Consider the following 20573-nt stretch of genomic DNA (forward strand, 5'->3'; position numbering starts at 1 on the left):
AAACGGCTGATTCGCTCAAACGGCTGATTCAGTCAAACGGCTGATTCGCTTCAAACGGCTGATTCGCTCAAACGGCTGATTCGCTCAAACGGCTGATTCGCTCAAACGGCTGATTCGCTCAAACGGCTGATTCACTCAAACGGCTGATTCACTCAAACGGCTGATTCAGTCAAACGGCTGATTCAGTCAAACGGCTGATTCACTCAAACGGCTGATTCGCTTCAACGGCTGATTGGCTCAAACGGCTGATTGGCTCAAACGGCTGATTGGCTCAAACGGCTGATTGGCTCAAACGGCTGATTGGCTCAAACGGCTGATTGACTCAAACGGCTGATTCGCTCAAACGTCTGATTCGCTCAAACGTCTGATTCGCTCAAACGGCTGATTCACTCAAACGGCTGATTGACTCAAACGGCTGATTGACTCAAACGGCTGATTCGCTCAAACGGCTGATTCACTCAAACGTCTGATTCGCTCAAACGGCTGATTCGCTCAAACGGCTGATTGACTCAAACGGCTGATTCGCTCAAACGGCTGATTGACTCAAACGGCTGATTCGCTCAAACGGCTGATTCACTCAAACGTCTGATTCGCTCAAACGGCTGATTCACTCAAACGGCTGATTGACTCAAACGGCTGATTGACTCAAACGGCTGATTCGCTCAAACGGCTGATTCACTCAAACGTCTGATTCGCTCAAACGGCTGATTCACTCAAACGGCTGATTCGCTCAAACGGCTGATTCGCTCAAACGGCTGATTCGCTCAAACGGCTGATTCGCTCAAACGGCTGATTTGCTCGGCTGATTCGCTCAAACGGCTGATTCATTAAAACGGCTGATTCACTCAAACGAAACGGCTGATTCATTCAAACGGCTGATTCGCTCAAACGGCTGATTCGCTCAAACGGCTGATTCAGTCAAACGGCTGATTCGCTTCAAACGGCTGATTCGCTCAAACGGCTGATTCGCTCAAACGGCTGATTCGCTCAAACGGCTGATTCGCTCAAACGGCTGATTCACTCAAACGGCTGATTCACTCAAACGGCTGATTCAGTCAAACGGCTGATTCAGTCAAACGGCTGATTCAGTCAAACGGCTGATTCACTCAAACGGCTGATTGGCTCAAACGGCTGATTGGCTCAAACGGCTGATTGGCTCAAACGGCTGATTGGCTCAAACGGCTGATTGGCTCAAACGGCTGATTGGCTCAAACGGCTGATTCACTCAAACGGCTGATTGACTCAAACGGCTGATTGGCTCAAACGGCTGATTCGCTCAAACGGCTGATTCACTCAAACGTCTGATTCGCTCAAACGGCTGATTCGCTCAAACGGCTGATTGACTCAAACGGCTGATTCGCTCAAACGGCTGATTGACTCAAACGGCTGATTCGCTCAAACGGCTGATTCACTCAAACGTCTGATTCGCTCAAACGGCTGATTCACTCAAACGGCTGATTGACTCAAACGGCTGATTGACTCAAACGGCTGATTCGCTCAAACGGCTGATTCACTCAAACGTCTGATTCGCTCAAACGGCTGATTCGCTCAAACGGCTGATTGACTCAAACGGCTGATTCGCTCAAACGGCTGATTGACTCAAACGGCTGATTCGCTCAAACGGCTGATTCACTCAAACGTCTGATTCGCTCAAACGGCTGATTCACTCAAACGGCTGATTGACTCAAACGGCTGATTGACTCAAACGGCTGATTCGCTTCAAACGGCTGATTCGCTCAAACGGCTGATTCGCTCAAACGGCTGATTCGCTCAAACGGCTGATTCGCTCAAACGGCTGATTCACTCAAACGGCTGATTCACTCAAACGGCTGATTCAGTCAAACGGCTGATTCAGTCAAACGGCTGATTCACTCAAACGGCTGATTCGCTTCAACGGCTGATTGGCTCAAACGGCTGATTGGCTCAAACGGCTGATTGGCTCAAACGGCTGATTGGCTCAAACGGCTGATTGGCTCAAACGGCTGATTGACTCAAACGGCTGATTCGCTCAAACGTCTGATTCGCTCAAACGTCTGATTCGCTCAAACGGCTGATTCACTCAAACGGCTGATTGACTCAAACGGCTGATTGACTCAAACGGCTGATTCGCTCAAACGGCTGATTCACTCAAACGTCTGATTCGCTCAAACGGCTGATTCGCTCAAACGGCTGATTGACTCAAACGGCTGATTCGCTCAAACGGCTGATTGACTCAAACGGCTGATTCGCTCAAACGGCTGATTCACTCAAACGTCTGATTCGCTCAAACGGCTGATTCACTCAAACGGCTGATTGACTCAAACGGCTGATTGACTCAAACGGCTGATTCGCTCAAACGGCTGATTCACTCAAACGTCTGATTCGCTCAAACGGCTGATTCACTCAGTAAGGAAACACCGCCGTGTGTGGCTTTTTTTTTTTGGAATTATTTTCGTTGGCGAAAAGTCACTTTAAGTCACCTAATATGAACTTCTTTTTTATTAAACGTATAAAATCAATATCACATTTGTTATCATGCTGATATTTGGAGAAAAACTGCACTCTTGTGATATTAATTACTAAATGATATAAATAACGCAGTAAAAGTGTGCACTCTGAATGCACACCCGCACTAGTCTAATCTACTAGACTACATCACGTAGAGTATGCGTACACTGTGTGTGTGTGTGTGTGTGAGGGATAGGCTGTACTCGATAATGTCAAATAGCACATTGTTTAAACAATTACGATATTATAGCAGACGATATATATCACACACCCCTAGAGTGAGTGTGTGAGTTAGAGTGTGTGTGAAAGAGAGTGAGTGTGTGTGTGTGTGTTTCGGTTCACATGAGCAGCAGAAATACTCTCACTGCTGTGTAAACTGGTGTCACGTCTGGCTGTGATGGGAAATATTCGACAGACTTGAGCGTACAGTCAGATATTCCTTCATGTGTTCAAACACAATGAGCTGCTCATGTGGAAACAGGAAGAGGATTCTGGGTGTTTCCTCTCTGCTCTCATTGTGTGTGTGTGTGTGTGTGAGGAATCTGGGTGTTTCCTCTCTGTTCTTGTCGTGTGTGTGTGTGTGTGTGTGTGTGTGTGTGAGTGAGTGTGTGAGGAATCTGGGTGTTTCCTCTCTGCTCTTGTCGTGTGTGAGTGTGTGAGTGAGTGTGTGTGTGAGTGAGTGTGTGAGGAATCTGGGTGTTTCCTCTCGGATCTTGTCCAGTACAGCATCACAAGCTACAGTATTTCAGGACTCCAGTGCATCCGTCCGTCATAAAAGTGCATCTATCCATCATAAAAGTGCATCTGTCCGTCATAAAAGTGCATCTGTCCATCATAAAAGTGCATCTGTCCATCATAAAAGTGAATCTGTCCATCATAAAAGTGCATCTGTCCATCATAAAAGTGAATCTGTCCATCATAAAAGTGCATCTGTCCATCATAAAAGTGCATCTGTCCATCATAAAAGTGAATCTGTCCATCATAAAAGTGCATCTGTCCATCATAAAAGTGAATCTGTCCATCATAAAAGTGCATCTGTCCATCATAAAAGTGAATCTGTCCATCATAAAAGTGCATCTATCCGTCCGTCATAAAAGTGCATCTATCCGTCCGTCATAAAAGTGCATCTATCCATCATAAAAGTGCATCTATCCGTCCGTCATAAAAGTGCATCCGTCCGTCATAAAAGTGCATCTATCCGTCCGTCATAAAAGTGCACCTGTCCATCATAAAAGTGCACCTGTCCATCATAAAAGTGCACCTGTCCATCATAAAAGTGCATCTATCCGTCCGTCATAAAAGTGCACCTGTCCATCATAAAAGTGCATCTATCCGTCCGTCATAAAAGTGCATCTATCCATCATAAAAGTGCATCCGTCCGTCATAAAAGTGCATCTATCCGTCCGTCATAAAAGTGCACCTGTCCATCATAAAAGTGCATCTATCCGTCCGTCATAAAAGTGCACCTGTCCATCATAAAAGTGCATCTATCCATCATAAAAGTGCATCTATCATCATAAAAGTGCATCTATCCATCATAAAAGTGCATCTGTCCATCATAAAAGTGCATCTGTCTGTCATAAAAGTGCATCTGTCTGTCATAAAAGTGCATCTATCCTTCATAAAAGTGCATCTGTCCATCATAAAAGTGCATCTGTCCATCATAAAAGTGCATCTGTCCATCATAAAAGTGCATCTATCCATCATAAAAGTGCATCTATCCGTCCGTCATAAAAGTGCATCTGTCCGTCATAAAAGTGCATCTGTCCGTCATAAAAGTGCATCTGTCCGTCATAAAAGTGCATCTGTCCGTCATAAAAGTGCATCTGTCCGTCATAAAAGTGCATCTGTCCGTCATAAAAGTGCATCTGTCCTTCATAAAAGTGCATCTGTCCATCATAAAAGTGCATCTATCCATCATAAAAGTGCATCTATCCATCATAAAAGTGCATCTATCCATCATAAAAGTGCATCTGTCCGTCATAAAAGTGCATCTGTCCGTCATAAAAGTGCATCTGTCCGTCATAAAAGTGCATCTGTCCGTCATAAAAGTGCATCTGTCCTTCATAAAAGTGCATCTGTCCATCATAAAAGTGCATCTGTCCATCATAAAAGTGCATCTGTCCATCATAAAAGTGCATCTGTCCATCATAAAAGTGCATCTGTCTGTCATAAAAGTGCATCTATCCGTCCGTCATAAAAGTGCATCTGTCTGTCATAAAAGTGCATCTATCCGTCATAAAAGTGCATCTATCCATCATAAAAGTGCATCTGTCCATCATAAAAGTGCATCTGTCCATCATAAAAGTGCATCTGTCCGTCATAAAAGTGCATCTGTCCGTCATAAAAGTGCATCTGTCCGTCATAAAAGTGCATCTGTCCGTCATAAAAGTGCATCTGTCCGTCATAAAAGTGCATCTGTCCTTCATAAAAGTGCATCTGTCCATCATAAAAGTGCATCTGTCCATCATAAAAGTGCATCTGTCCATCATAAAAGTGCATCTGTCTGTCATAAAAGTGCATCTATCCGTCATAAAAGTGCATCTATCCGTCATAAAAGTGCATCTGTCCGTCATAAAAGTGCATCTGTCCGTCATAAAAGTGCATCTGTCCGTCATAAAAGCGCATCTGTCTGTCATAAAAGCGCATCTATCCGTCATAAAAGTGCATCTGTCCATCATAAAAGTGCATCTGTCCATCATAAAAGTGCATCTATCATCATAAAAGTGCATCTATCCGTCCGTCATAAAAGTGCATCTATCCGTCATAAAAGTGCATCTATCCGTCCGTCATAAAAGTGCATCTGTCTGTCATAAAAGTGCATCTATCCGTCCGTCATAAAAGTGCATCTATCCGTCATAAAAGTGCATCTATCCGTCCGTCATAAAAGTGCATCTGTCCGTCATAAAAGTGCATCTATCCGTCCGTCATAAAAGTGCATCTATCCGTCATAAAAGTGCATCTATCCGTCCGTCATAAAAGTGCATCTGTCCGTCATAAAAGTGCATCTGTCCATCATAAAAGTGCATCTATCCGTCCGTCATAAAAGTGCATCTGTCTGTCATAAAAGTGCATCTATCCATCATAAGTGCATCTGTCCATCATAAAAGTGCATCTGTCCGTCATAAAAGTGCATCTGTCCATCATAAAAGTGCATCTGTCCATCATAAAAGTGCATCTATCCGTCCGTCATAAAAGTGCATCTGTCCATCATAAAAGTGCATCTGTCCGTCATAAAAGTGCATCTATCCATCATAAAAGTGCATCTATCCATCATAAAAGTGCATCTATCCATCATAAAAGTGCATCTGTCTGTCATAAAAGTGCATCTATCCATCATAAAAGCGCATCTATCCATCATAAAAGTGCATCTGTCTGTCATAAAAGTGCATCTATCCATCATAAAAGTGCATCTGTCCGTCATAAAAGTGCATCTGTCCATCATAAAAGTGCATCTGTCCATCATAAAAGCGCATCTATCCATCATAAAAGTGCATCTGTCTGTCATAAAAGTGCATCTATCCATCATAAAAGTGCATCTGTCCGTCATAAAAGTGCATCTGTCCATCATAAAAGTGCATCTGTCCATCATAAAAGTGCATCTGTCTGTCATAAAAGTGCATCTATCCATCATAAAAGTGCATCTGTCCGTCATAAAAGTGCATCTGTCCATCATAAAAGTGCATCTATCCATCATAAAAGCGCATCTATCCATCATAAAAGTGCATCTGTCTGTCATAAAAGTGCATCTATCCATCATAAAAGTGCATCTGTCCGTCATAAAAGTGCATCTGTCCATCATAAAAGTGCATCTGTCCATCATAAAAGTGCATCTGTCCATCATAAAAGTGCATCTATCCGTCCGTCATAAAAGTGCATCTGTCCGTCATAAAAGTGCATCTATCCATCATAAAAGTGCATCTATCCATCATAAAAGTGCATCTATCATCATAAAAGTGCATCTGTCCATCATAAAAGTGCATCTATCATCATAAAAGTGCATCTATCATCATAAAAGTGCATCTATCCATCATAAAAGTGCATCTATCATCATAAAAGTGCATCTATCCATCATAAAAGTGCATCTGTCCGTCATAAAAGTGCATCTGTCCATCATAAAAGTGCATCTGTCCGTCATAAAAGTGCATCTGTCCATCATAAAAGTGCATCTGTCCGTCATAAAAGTGCATCTGTCCATCATAAAAGTGCATCTGTCCGTCATAAAAGTGCATCTGTCCATCATAAAAGTGCATCTATCATCATAAAAGTGCATCTGTCCATCATAAAAGTGCATCTGTCCATCATAAAAGTGCATCTGTCCATCATAAAAGTGCATCTGTCCATCATAAAAGTGCATCTGTCCATCATTAAAGTGCATCTATCCATCATTAAAGTGCACGAGCGCGGTTGCCCAGTCCTGTTTGTTTGAACCGCGAGAGTTATCAATTGCTGTCATTTAGTTGTGCGTCAAGTTCAAGTGTTACTCTTTTGGTGTAAATCGATGTTGCGTGTCACCTGACCATGTGTGTTGTGCTACTGTTCATGTTGTGGTTCTGACCGTGGTGTGTGTGTGTATGTAGGTTATGCGGTGTTGAGTCCGTTCAGACAGCAGGGGAAGAACTGCGATCTGTTGGTTCTGACGGATCCAAGCGCGTCTCAGAGCTGGAACAGGAAACCAGTGTCACTGCATACAGCTGTCAGGTGTCCAGCGGAGAGAGAGCACTGCAGGTACACTCACACACTCACTCACTCACTCACTCACTCACTTACACTCACTCACTCACTCACTCACTCACTCACTTACACTCACACACACTCAATCACTCACTCACACACACACACACTCTCAATCACTCACTCACTCTCACTCACTCACTCACTCACTCACTCACTCACACTCACTCACTCACTCACTCACTCACTCACTCACTCACTCACTCACACTCACTCACTCACTCTCACTCACTCACTCACTCACTTACACTCACTCACTTTACACTCACTCACTCACTCACTCTCACTCACTTACACTCACTCACTCTCACTCACTCACTCACTTACACTCACTCACTTTACACTCACTCACTCACTTACACTCACACACACTCAATCACTCACTCACACACACTCTCAATCACTCACTCACACACACTCTCAATCACTCACTCACTCTCACTCACTCACTCACTCACTCACTCACTCACTCACTTACACTCACTCACTTTACACTCACTCACTCACTCACTCACTCTCACTCACTTACACTCACACACACTCTCACTCACTCACTCACTCACTCACTCTCACTCACTCTCACTCACTCACTCACTCACTTACTCACTCACTCACTTACACTCACTCACTCACTCTCACTCACTCACTCTCACTCACTCTCACTCTCACTCACTTACACTCACACACACTCTCACTCACTCACTCACTCACTCTCACTCACTCTCACTCACTTACACTCACTCACTCACTCACTCACTCTCACTCACACTCACTCACTCACTCACTCACTCACTCACTCACTCACTCACTTACACTCACACACACTCACACACACTCTCACTCACACTCACTCACTCACTCACTCACACACACTCTCAATCACTCACTCACTCACTCACTCACTCACTCACTCACTTACACTCACTCACTCTCACTCACTCACTCACTCACTCACTCACTCACTCTCACTCACTTACACTCACACACACTCTCACTCACTCACTCACTCACTCACTCTCACTCACTCTCACTCACTCACTCACTCACTTACTCACTCACTCACTCACTTACACTCACTCACTCTCACTCACTCACTCACTCACTCTCACTCACTCTCACTCTCACTCACTCACTCACACTCACTCTCACACACACACACACTCTCACTCACTCACTCTCACTCACTCTCACTCACTTACACTCACTCACTCACTCACTCACTCACTCACTCACTCACTCACTCTCACTCACTCACTTACACTCACACACACTCACACACACTCTCACTCACACTCACTCACTCACTCACTCACACACACTCTCAATCACTCACTCACTCACTCACTCACTCACTCACTTACACTCACTCACTCTCACTCACTCACTCACTCACTCACTCACTCACTCACTCACTCTCACTCACTTACACTCACACACACTCTCACTCACTCACTCACTCACTCACTCACTCACTCACTCACTCACTCTCACTCACTCTCACTCACTCACTCACTTACTCACTCACTCACTTACTCACTCACTCTCACTCACACACTTACTCACTCACTCACTCACTTACACTCACTCACTCTCACTCACTCACTCACTCACTCACTCACTCACTCTCACTCTCACTCACTCACTCACACTCACTCTCACACACACACACACACTCACACACACTCTCACTCACTCACTCACTCACTCACTCTCACTCACTCACTCACTCACTCACTCACTCTCACTCACTTACACTCACACACACTCTCACTCACTCACTCACTCACTCACTCACTCACTCTCACTCACTCTCACTCACTCACTCACTCACTTACTCACTCACTCACTCACTTACACTCACTCACTCTCACTCACTCACTTACTCACTCACTCACTCACTTACACTCACTCACTCTCACTCACTCACTCACTCTCACTCACTCTCACTCTCACTCACTCACTCACACTCACTCTCACACACACACACACACTCACACACACTCTCACTCACTCACTCACTCACTCTCACTCACTCTCACTCACTTACACTCACTCACTCACTCACTCACTCACTCACTCACTCACTCACTCACTCACTCACTCACTCACTTACACTCACACACACTCACACACACTCTCACTCACACTCACTCACTCACTCACTCACACACACTCTCAATCACTCACTCACTCACTCACTCACTCACTCACTCACTCACTCACTCAAACATCAAAATCAACACAACATTGAGTGTGTTTTGGATCGTTGTCCTGATGGAAGATCGACCACGGCCCGTTATAAGAGTTCCAGCAGAGGCTGTCAGGATTCGGTTAATTAATTCATTAATTAATAATTCTGACCATGACTATATATATATATATATATATATATATATATTCAGTATATTTAAAACTATTGTGATGTTCAGTGCTTCATAGTAGTGGGTGCAGCTCTTGCTTATTCAGATTCTCTGATTGGTGGAGATGTTCTGTGGAATCATGGGTAATGTAGTGATGATGTGTGTGTTTCAGGCTGTCTCTCGTCGACTCGTGTCTGGATCTGGTGAAGCGATGCACGTCTCTCTATCAGGACCTGCCGTCATACTCTCACATCTTCCAGCCAATCAGAACGCTCCTCCTGAACCATCTTCCTGTGGCGCTCTACCCTTCCTGCACACAGGTTCGTGCGCGCTCACGACATCACACCGTTTCACCGGTCCTACAACCACTGGCGTTCGCACCGCAGGAACCAGGACCGATTTTAGTTCCAGGAACTCTTTTGGAGGAACTACTTTACTCCTCCTTCAGTCGGTCTAAGCCAGCGCTAGAGGAACTATCGTTAGTGTTCTCTGATTGGCCGAACACACGCGAAACACAGAGACAGATGAAGCTCTTGACCTTTACCCTGAGGAGAACACCCAGCGTGACTTTGAGGAGACGAGAGAAACATGATGATGTGTTTCTGCTCAGCAACACTGGACATCAAACACACACACACACACACACACACACACACACGCTAATAACTCTTCATTACTGGCTACTTCTGTGTATGAAAGTTCTATCTAATAACGTATTCGACAGATCGTACACTAATGAGCAGGAGAATGTGAGCGCTGTGTTCAGTCGTTCTCAGCGCCGTCAAAATAAAAGTCCCAACAACAAGCGTGTCTCGCGTCACTTTAGAGTTCCTGCTAGCGGTGCGAACACAACCAGGAAAACGGTTCATTTATACAGCGCTTGAACAACACAGACAGACCGCCTCAGGGAACCATTAGTTCTCGGTCTCGTTCCTGCAACTGCCCGGTGCGAAAGCCCCTCACGCTCACAACCAACAGCTCGTTCTTATTCATTCTGGCTATATCTTTATATCTGCAGGATCTTCACAGAGAGATATTAGATGCCATTCCTGAAAAGCCTTCCCAGCATGCACCTCTGGTGTTCAAGAAGAAGAAGCCCATCCCACTGAAGCTCTTCACACCGAAAATTGTGGAAATGTGAGTCAAACAGGAACTAGAAACTCGTTTCCCTCTGACAGATCGGCCTTGCTTGAACTTCTAGCACTAATCTTCGTTACTTATGTAATGCTCCTGAATCATAATCATAATCATAATCATAATCACACACTGTTGGCTGTTTGCTGCATTATTCTCCTGTTATCTCTGTGAAACTATAAATAACGGAGACTTGACTCTTCTTTCTCCTCCAGTCTGGATTACGGTAAAAAGCGAGGGAACACTAAAGAAGAGAAGGAGCGAGAGCGACTCAAGCACAAGCACAAGCGTGAGTTTAAGGGAGCGCTGAGGGAGATCCGGAAGGACACGCGGTTCCTGGCCCGGGAGAAGCTCAGTGACATCATGAGCAGGTGAGTGTCATGTGATGCGTCATGTGATGTGATTGTAGGCCTGCACGATTATGACAGAAATCATAATTGTCGATTATTCCCATGGAATTGTAATTGCGATTATTTAATTATGATGATCATAATTTACATTGACTGATGTTTTGAATGGCTTTATGAAGCGACTGTAATAAACAAGCTGAAAACACTCTTCCTGAGAAACTTTGCTTTTCTACAGCATTGAGCCTCAGATGTCAAATATAAAAAAGATAAAATATTTAAAGAAACCAAACCAAAGTAGAAATATGCATGTTATTCTAATGTTATTCTAAAACTAAAATTAAAACAATGTGGGAAAACCCTTAAGATCCGCTGGAGAAAGAGAAACACATCTTACACACACAATAATGTTAGTGGACTTTTATTTTGGTAGTTGCGCCTTTGAACGATTACATAATTGTGGCATCCGTAATTATAATCACAATTACAGATTCGATTAATTGTGCAGCCCTATGTGATTGTCATGTGATTGTCATGTGATTGACGTCTGTGTCACATGATGTGTCGTGTCGTGTCTCTGATGGTGTTGTGTTTGTGCGTCAGGGATTCGGAGAGGAAGAGGAAGGTGAAGGAGCTCTTCGGCAGCCTGGCCAATCAGGAGGGAGAATGGAAGGCCCTGAAGAGGAAGAAGAGGAAGTGATTCGTTTAACACCATCCTCTCTGTCAGGAACTGCTGGAGTACTCTGATAAACTGCATATTTACTCTCATGAGGAGGTTTTGTATGTGACATTGTGAGAAATAAAAGGAAACTGTGCAGTGAGACTCTTTCTCTTTATGTGGGATAATCCAGTTTGTTTATTTTTGACCTTTTAACTGGGAAAGGAGCCAATAAACCAGGAATCTGACAGTGACATATTTGAGTAATCATCATTCAAAAGCTTAAAAACTCAAAATTCATCCTGTGAAAACAGCAACATTTTTGTGATAACTTCAAGATGTATGGCTTTGATTTTAATTTTAATTTTATTTTTTCTGGAAAAATTCCAAGTTGGAGTTTCCTAGTTGGAAGTTGGTATTTCCTAGTTGAAAATTCCTAGTTGGAAGTTGGAGTTTCCTAGTCAGAAATTCCTAGTTGGTTTTTCTTAGTCAAAAATTGGACCTGACGGCCTTGCAAGTTTTTTATTTAACCCTTTCACGCATAGTGGTCACTACAGTGGACAGCTGTTAAAAAAGCATTTTCTTGAATTTGCACGGGTTTTTATGGCAAAGTTGCACATCAGCCTCTTCATTGGACCCTGGTGCATCATCCTATAAATTGCAACCGTGGCAAGCCGTTGTGTTTCGATTTTTTGACTCAGGGTCAGTCAGACATGCCAAGTTGCTCCGGAATATCCACCCATTCCTTCTGTCCTAGGAGACTCTTGTAGGTAAAAAAAATATTACAGCATCAAGCAATATCTAATGAGTCATATCACAGTAAAAAAATTTGCGTAATACTGTTTTTATTGCATTTTCTTAAACACTTACACAACAATGTACATCACATGTCTGTAACATCACATATAATGTACAAAAAAAACACCGGGGCTCATATTACATGAAAAGTGCAATAGCACAAACCAACATTAGATAATAAAGTATGTACTTTGGAAGTCAGAGTTAACAATACACTGCAATCAATAATAGCCACAGATAAGAGAAATAAAATAAAATAAAATAGGGTTAGTGCAAATTAAAATATATTTTCAAATGAATATAATACCTAATCAAGCATTTTGTTCCTCCTCTATTATATTGTTCATATCCCCTTGCTCAATAAATAATAAAAAGGGACTTCAAATCCTCTTAAATTGGTCTTCTTTACCCTTAAGAATATATGTTATCTTTTCCACTGCAATGCATGAAGATATTTCTCTTAACCATCGAGTTATAGTAGGCCTTTCTATCTTTTTCCAATAAATGGCGATGAGCCGTTTGGCATGTAGAATACACACGTCTATCAATACTTGAGTGTCCTTTTTAATTTTCCAGTTATCTGGATGAATACCAATAATGAAAAGCCCAGGATCCAGTGGCAATCCCACTGAGACTATATGCCATATCATATTATTAATTACTTTCCAAAACTCTTTTATTTGATCACATTCCCACATACAATGAATTAATGTGCCTTTTGCACTTTTACATTTAAAACAAGTATCTGGTATGTTGCTATAAATTTGGTTTAGTTTTACCGGAGTTATATAAGTACGCATAAGCCAATTGTACTGTAACAGTTTTAGTCTGCTGTTAACTGTCTGTGTTTGAGCTTTTGCACATGTTTGCTCCCATTTTTCCTTATCTATCTTCAATCCAAGGTCTTGTTCCCACATGGCTAATCTGGATGTAGATGACTCCTGAGAACCTAACAATAACATGCTGTATAAACAAGATGTGTGTCCTCCACCAAGGCTTGGTTTAGACACACCTCTCCAGATTAGTTAGCTCTGGCTCAGCGAGTCCTTGTCCCCGGGCAGTACGTATAAAATTCCTAATATTATATAATATATAATATATTATAATATATTCCTAAATTTGGAACTTATCAGTAATATCAGTAAATGACATTAGAACGCCATCTTTGTATAAATCTTTAACTTTCCACACACCATTCTGAGCCCAGAGTCGAAAGCCTAAATCCTTTCGACCAGGTATAAAATGATCATTCCCCCATATTGGGCTAAATACAGATAGAGACTCTTTTTCCTTTAGATGAATTCGTACTTTCCCCCAGACATTAATCATGTTCAGTACTATTGGGTTAAATGATATTCCACTCAGATTTTTCTGTAATATTTTTATATTGGCTGAATAAAGATACAAGTTAAAAGGAATCTTTGATTTCACAAATACATTTTCTATTTCTAGCCATTTAGGAGGAGCACTTGCTGAAAAATGAAACATTATCGCTCTTAACTGGGATGCCCAATAGTATGCTTGAATATTTGGGAGTTTCAATCCTCCCCTATCGTACGGTAGGTAAAGCAAAGATGTCCGGACTCTTGGGTGTTTATTATTCCAAATAAACTGGATAAACATTCTTCGTAGAGTGGTGAAAAATGAGGTAGTGGGGGGCAAAGGGATATTTTGGAAATAATTAATTATTTTGGGTAGTGTATTCATCTTTAATATATTAATGCGACCAATTAATGAGATTGGTTCACAGTAAAATTTTCCAAGTTTTGATTTTAGATTGAGAGAAAACTCTGATTAATCACATGTCCACTGTAGTGGACGTCATGCATCAACTGCTATATTTCAGCTACAATTCATAATTATAATGTGAATATTGTTTTTGAAATTTAAAACTTAAAAACTTAATATGCATTGACTTTTTCTACTGTAAATAAATGTATTTGTATTATTAGAATGTAATTTTCATTGACATCGAAAAAAGTCATGTGATTACATTATGTATGACACTTGTAATGCATTACTTTACTTGTTAGATCAAAAAGTAATCTGATTTCATAATGCACGTTATTGTAATGCGTTTTTTACTCATAACATCAAAAAGTAATCTGATTACGTAATGCATGTTACTTGTAATGCTTTTCCTTCCTCATAACATCAAAAAGTAATCTGATTATGTAATGTGCGTTATTGTAATGCGTTTCTTTACTCATAACATCAAAAAGTAATCTGATTACGTAATGCATGTTACTTGTAGTTAATTATTTGTTAGATCAAAAAGTAATCTGATTACGTAATGCATGTTACTTGTAGTTAATTATTTGTTAGATCAAAAAGTAATCTGATTACGTAATGCATGTTACTTGTAGTTAATTATTTGTTAGATCAAAAAGTAATCTGATTACGTAATGCATGTTACTTGTAGTTAATTATTTGTTAGATCAAAAAGTAATCTGATTAGGTAATGCATGTAACACATTACTTTACTTGTAACATCAAAAAAGTTATCTGAATGGGTTATGCATGTTACTTGTAATGCGTTACCCCCAACACTGATCATTTCAGATGAGATTGAAAAAACGTATCGCTAGGTTTTCTCAGAGGAGGGCTATGATAGAAATGTGCATGTCCATCTTGAACATAATCAGAATTATCAGCTAATAAGGGTAAATCTCCATACTCTGGTGCACTGGAAGGAGCATCTGAGTGGTTTCCACAGTTGTACCTTGACAGACTGTAGAAAATTCTGATGGAATCACGTCCTCATGTTCTGATATCAAAGATACGCGTGCAACTTGTATGAAGTTGTATGAGGCCTTTGCAATATTTTGCATTTATATTTTTTGTATATATTTTATAGTTTTCACATGATTTGATATAATTGCATTGATTAGTTTGTTAAATTCACATACTTTATCGGTTTGATTATTGTCTTATATTTAATACAGTATATCTTCAGTTTAAACACTCAAGTGGACATCTGAAGATCTCTTTGAAAAATTTGTAAAAAAATAAAATAAAAATCAATTCTTGTTTTTCATGCCCTAAGAGCAATAAAAATACATAGGAAAAAAAATCCTGACTGAGGTTATCATAATTCATGCATGAAAGGGTTAACTACTGGGAAAATCTGAGATAATTTTAATCCCAGAGTTTCCGAGTTGGCCATAAACTAAACCCGGCAGAGAGGAGAACAATTTCTGCTGTGCATTCTTGCCGTCTTCTGTCGGAAATGTCCTACTTCCCAATTCCTAAGTCATGTTTACGAGCTTGTTCTGTTCAATTGCTTTTGAGCTTTGCTATCTTTACTGTTTCCCAGTAGTAATTACGACTTGCGAGGGCGTTCATGTCCAGACTCCGACTAGGAAGCTCCAACTACGAATGTCTGACTAGAAAACTCATATTTACTCTAATCCCGATGGCAGCGTTTCAGGTTTATTGCGATTAGTGCTGCCTTCACATGCCATTGGAATTATCATAAATACGAGTTTCCTAGTCAGAAATTCGTAGTTGGAGCTTCCTAGTCGTATTTGCTAATGGGAAACTGATCATTTTGATGAAAACTAGCCTGTATTTGAGCAAAATTACAGAACCGCCTGCAAGCTGTTTTCAAGTTGGGTTAGCGGAATAGAGCTGTGAATGACTATATTGTTGTCAAGTGATGCGTTTAACACCATCCTTTCTGTCAGGAACTGCTGGAGTACTCTGATAAACTGCACATTTACTCTCGTGAGGAGGTTTTGTATGTGACTATGAGGAATAAAAGGAAACTGTGCAGTGAGACTCTTTCTTTATGAGGGATAATCATATTTTTGCCCTTTAACTGTCAGAGTCCCGGTTTATTTTCCCTATGAAATATTTTAGTAATCATCATTCAAAAGCTTAAACACTCCAAATTCCTCCTGTGGAACAGTTTGATCACAGTTAACAGGTTAAATGAGTGTATTATTACGAGGCTAACTGCTATTGAACCGTACATATGCCATTTTAAATGTCAAGTCATATTTATTTCTATAACGCTTTATACAATAAACAGTAAAAGGTTAATGATGTAAAATCAATCAATGTTTGATTTTTTAACTCCAACTGATCAAGCCAAAGACAACAGTGACCAGAAACAAAATGTAGAAACTCCAGAAATCAAGGGTCCAGTAATCAACAGAGACCAGTGTGCATTGAACTCAAGCTTTATTTAGTACCTGGTAACAGTGTGGTTCTTTTACATGAGACAACGTTCTACATCTCGTGAGTCTCAGTTAACTCCGCTAGTTTAGTGGGACAGGTTTAGTCGGGTTTGAGTCTTCAGACGCTTCCGTCGGTCCTCAGGCAACAGTCGTGTGAGTCTCTACAGTGCGGGACACAGACGTGGTTCTCTCCTCCGTCACTGCTGGGAAAACAAGATATCCGATTAAGAGCAAGAATTTTCTAAGATCTATGCTGCCTACATGAAATATCACAACTATCATAAATCCAAGTTTCCTAGTCGGAAATTCCAAGTTGAAGTTTCCTAGTTGAAGTTTCCTAGTTGGAAATTCCTAGTCTGGGTTTTCTAGTCGGAAATTGGACAAGAACACCCTCTTGTCGGAAAGAATAGGAATCATGGAGGACACAATGTTTATTCTTGTCTATTTCTTTGGCAAAATGTTCTGAAGATATTTAACTTTGAATAAAATGTAGCGTCCCATTCGTTACAACCATATAAACATTCACAGCTCTATCTAGATGGTCAGCTTGCTGACGATTCTGGAATTTCGAAATAAACAATATGCTTCAAATGGTTGTTCATATATATGTAATATGTATATACATAGTATGTTTATATGTAATACATAAATATGCACTACTTTATCAAGACAAGGCGATGTAGCTGTTGTGGAAAAACGAATGAAGAATCGCTCTCTGCCATGTTTATAGTTTATGGAACGCTCAACTCGGAAACCGAGTTCCATCAAAATGATCTCAGTTTCCCAGTAGTAAATACTAAAAAATTAAAATTAAAAATAAAAATTAAACTCCAACTAGGAATTTCTGACTAGGAAACTCAGGCTAGGAAATTCGGACTAGGAAACCCGTATTTACAATTACTCTGATAGCACAAAGTTTGATTCAGCGTTTGTTCGGAACAATCGGAAAGTCTGTTAGTGTTTGATGCCCAACTTTTCCTCTGTAACCATTTACAAAGTCGGCAAGTGTATGATGCAGAGTGTTCAAAATCTGTTCATATTTCAAATGTTGCGTAGCGTCTATCAGTTTATGTCTAAAGGCTGGAATACACGACTGTTAAAACCTGAACGGATTGCTAGGAGAAGCATGAAAAATGAAATCAATATGTTCAAAAATCTGTGCAAGATATCAAACTGCTTTTTTTCAGTAAAATATCTAAACATTCTTAAATCGAGATGCATTTACGCGAGAAGCAAGATGACAAAATATTAAGTCTTGTTTTCTGAAAAAATTATCAAAATTGATTAAAATGAAGTCAGTTTTTGCTATAAAAAAAAAATAAGAAAGAACAAATATTTGCCAAAGGGGTCAGAAAAAGAATCCTGTTTTCCCTTTGAATTAAGATGAACTTTCTGACCCATTGGCAGATATTTGTTCTTGTTTTAAACATAAACTCACTTAATTTTGATACATTTATCAGAATTTTTTAAGTAATTGTGCTTCTTCTCCAGTAAATGCATCTTGATGTAAGAATGTGTAGATGTTTGTGCTGGAAAACGAGACAGAATCACTAAGAACATATTTTTTCCCTATTAACATTTGATCTCCTTCAACCGAATGAAAGTCTGTGTCCACCAAACACTATTTCCTGTGAAATCTGTCAACTCGAATCTGCAAACTAACTGTAAATTGGTGCAAAAATCATTCAGTGTATTCCAGCCCTAATAAGCTAACAGAGAATCCTAAAGCACTCGTATATTTTGGCGAACTCACCTGCGACCGCGGACAGACCGTCGACGACGGAGATCCCAAGCCGTTTCTCCTCTCCTTCCAGAAGCTTCCTATAGGTGGCGATCTCGGCGTCCAGCTTCAGCTTGATGTGAAGCAGCTCCTGATAGTCGGCCATGTATTTCCCCATCTCCACCTTGGTCTCGCAGAGCTGGTTCTCCAGCTGAGCGATGATGTCCTCCAGACCGGACGTCTTGTCGAGGTGCGCGGCCTCCATGTCCTCGAGCTGCTGCTCCAGAGCCGCGTTACGGGCCCTCAGACCGTCGATCTGGTTCTGCAGGTCCGAAACCTGGTTGTGGAAGCTGGTGATCTCGTCCTTCATGGTCTTCATGTGGCCCTCGTGTTTGCTGGCCTGCACTTTCAGAGTGTCGAACTTGCCCTTGTACCACTTCTCGGCCTCTTGGACGTTGCGAGCGGCGACGGCCTCGATCTCGGCGCGCATGTTTCGCAGATACGCCGCTAGATCGGGTCTGTCGGAGTCCAGCTCCACCGTCACCTTGGACTCCTCGATCTGCTTGAGGAGGTCGGCGACCTCCTCGTCGTGGAGCTTCTTCAGGAACTCGATCTCGGCCACCAGTTGCTCGATGCGCTTCTCCAGGTCGGCCTTCTGTAGCGTGGCGTTGTCCACGTCTTGACGGAACTCGCGGAGAATCATTTCGGCCTCCTCTGTGGAGTCATCAAGGTCATTAGTGAGGTCATATACAAGTGGTATTATATAAATAAACAGAGGTGGACACTAACGAAGTACATTTACTTGAGTACTTAAGTACACTTTTTGAGTATCTGTACATGAGTATTATTTTCTACTTGAGTAATCTATTTACAAAAGATTCTATTTCTGATAAATGCTGTTCGTTTGAACTTTCTATTCATCAAAGAATCCTGAAAAAACAATTACACAACTGTTTTCATCACTGATAATAATCATAAATGTTTCTTGATCATCAAATCATCATATTAGAGTGATTTGTGAAGGATCATGTGACACTGAAGACTGGAGTAATGATGCTGAAAATACAGCTTTGATCACAGGAATAAATTACACTTTACTATATATTCACATAGAAAACAGCTGATTTACACTGGAATAATATTTCACAATATTACTGTTTTTTGGGGTGTATTTTTAATCAAATAAATGCAGCCTTGGTGAGCAGAAGAGACTTGGAAACGTTTAAATATGGAATTTTGGTGATCAAAGATGAGTTTAAGGGATAAAATGATTGACTACAGGGTTATTTTTTAAGTAAGAACATGATTCTGTGCATCTCCATCCTCACTTTTGATGGCCAGCTCTTAATAAGCCATGAAGAATTTTTTTTTTAAATATGTAATTTTGGTGAACAAAGATGAGTTTTAAGGGACAGAATGATTGACTACACGCAGACTTTACCTAAGAACATCTCCAATCCTCACCTTTGATGGCCAGCTCCTCCTCGAGCTTCATCCTCCAGACCTCCACCTCCTCCTCGATGTAACCTCTCTCTATATCGGCCGAGCCCTTCTCAGCGGTCAGGGCTTCGATCAGATCCCTCATCTCCTTAAACTTCAGCTCGTACTCATCCCCGAGGCCGGTGGGTCCTGCTTTAAAGCGTCCCTGAAGCGACTCCAGCTCGGCTCTCAGCGAAGCGTTCCTCGTCTCCAGCGCCTGGACCTTCTCGATGTACCCGGCGAAGCGCACGTTCAGCTCCTGCATCTCCTCCTTCTCGTTGGTTTGGTGCTGATGGATCTCGGTGGCGACTTCCACAGCCTGACCCGGGAACCCGGCTCGCCCTCGGCTGAACGACGAGCCTCGGCATCGGGACGGAGACGGGCTCTGGACCCTCATCCGGCTGGAGCCGCTGACGCTCAGGCTCTTCTGCGAATACGACGTTCCTCTCATGTCTTTATCTTCGGGCTTCTGCTCTCGGAGGTTCTCCTGGTGCGGGACTCTCGGGTTGTGTTTATAAGGACCTGCTAAGAATCTTGCACTGGCGCTTGAAAGTCTTGCAGGGTTTTGACATGTTTTAAATGCGGATCATGAGCGAGCTGGAAGGCTTGAGTTTCTCATTAGCTCACGTATGATTGTTATTTTGAGGCCGAGCGGCTCTCGCACTCCAGTGCCAC

General features: G+C 41.6%; 2 protein-coding genes across 5 annotated transcripts in view; one reads left to right on the plus strand and one right to left on the minus strand.

Moving 5' to 3' along the window:
* The window catches only part of nop14 (NOP14 nucleolar protein homolog (yeast)), a 30450-nt gene extending 18476 nt beyond the window's left edge, over positions 1 to 11974 (plus strand). For all 3 annotated transcript variants that reach the window (XM_079846861.1, XM_079846862.1, XM_079846863.1), the window contains 5 exons: positions 7068 to 7215; positions 9754 to 9901; positions 10600 to 10718; positions 10931 to 11086; positions 11666 to 11974. In XM_079846861.1, the coding sequence (XP_079702987.1) occupies positions 7068 to 7215; positions 9754 to 9901; positions 10600 to 10718; positions 10931 to 11086; positions 11666 to 11762 (668 nt within the window). In that variant the 3' untranslated portion in view covers positions 11763 to 11974. The remainder of the gene's footprint in view (positions 1 to 7067; positions 7216 to 9753; positions 9902 to 10599; positions 10719 to 10930; positions 11087 to 11665) is intronic.
* Positions 11975 to 16527: 4553 nt separating this feature from the next.
* On the minus strand, positions 16528 to 20349 carry LOC307145065 (vimentin; the record flags this gene model as incomplete). 2 transcript variants are annotated; one of them, XM_079847897.1, is made up of 3 exons in its annotated part: positions 16528 to 16899; positions 18453 to 19133; positions 19884 to 20349. In XM_079847897.1, the coding sequence occupies 3 exons, from the start codon at positions 20347 to 20349 to the stop codon at positions 16838 to 16840; spliced, it is 1209 nt and encodes a 402-aa protein (XP_079704023.1). In that variant the 3' UTR covers positions 16528 to 16837. The 2 variants fall into 2 exon arrangements, with proteins under 2 accessions (XP_079704023.1, XP_079704022.1); XM_079847896.1 differs by having other exon boundaries at positions 16528 to 16902.
* Positions 20350 to 20573: the final 224 nt, after the last annotated feature.

The sequence above is a fragment of the Squalius cephalus genome (assembly GCF_949319135.1).
Source record: "Squalius cephalus genome assembly, chromosome: 17".
In the NCBI taxonomy this organism is placed as follows: domain Eukaryota; kingdom Metazoa; phylum Chordata; class Actinopteri; order Cypriniformes; family Leuciscidae; genus Squalius; species Squalius cephalus.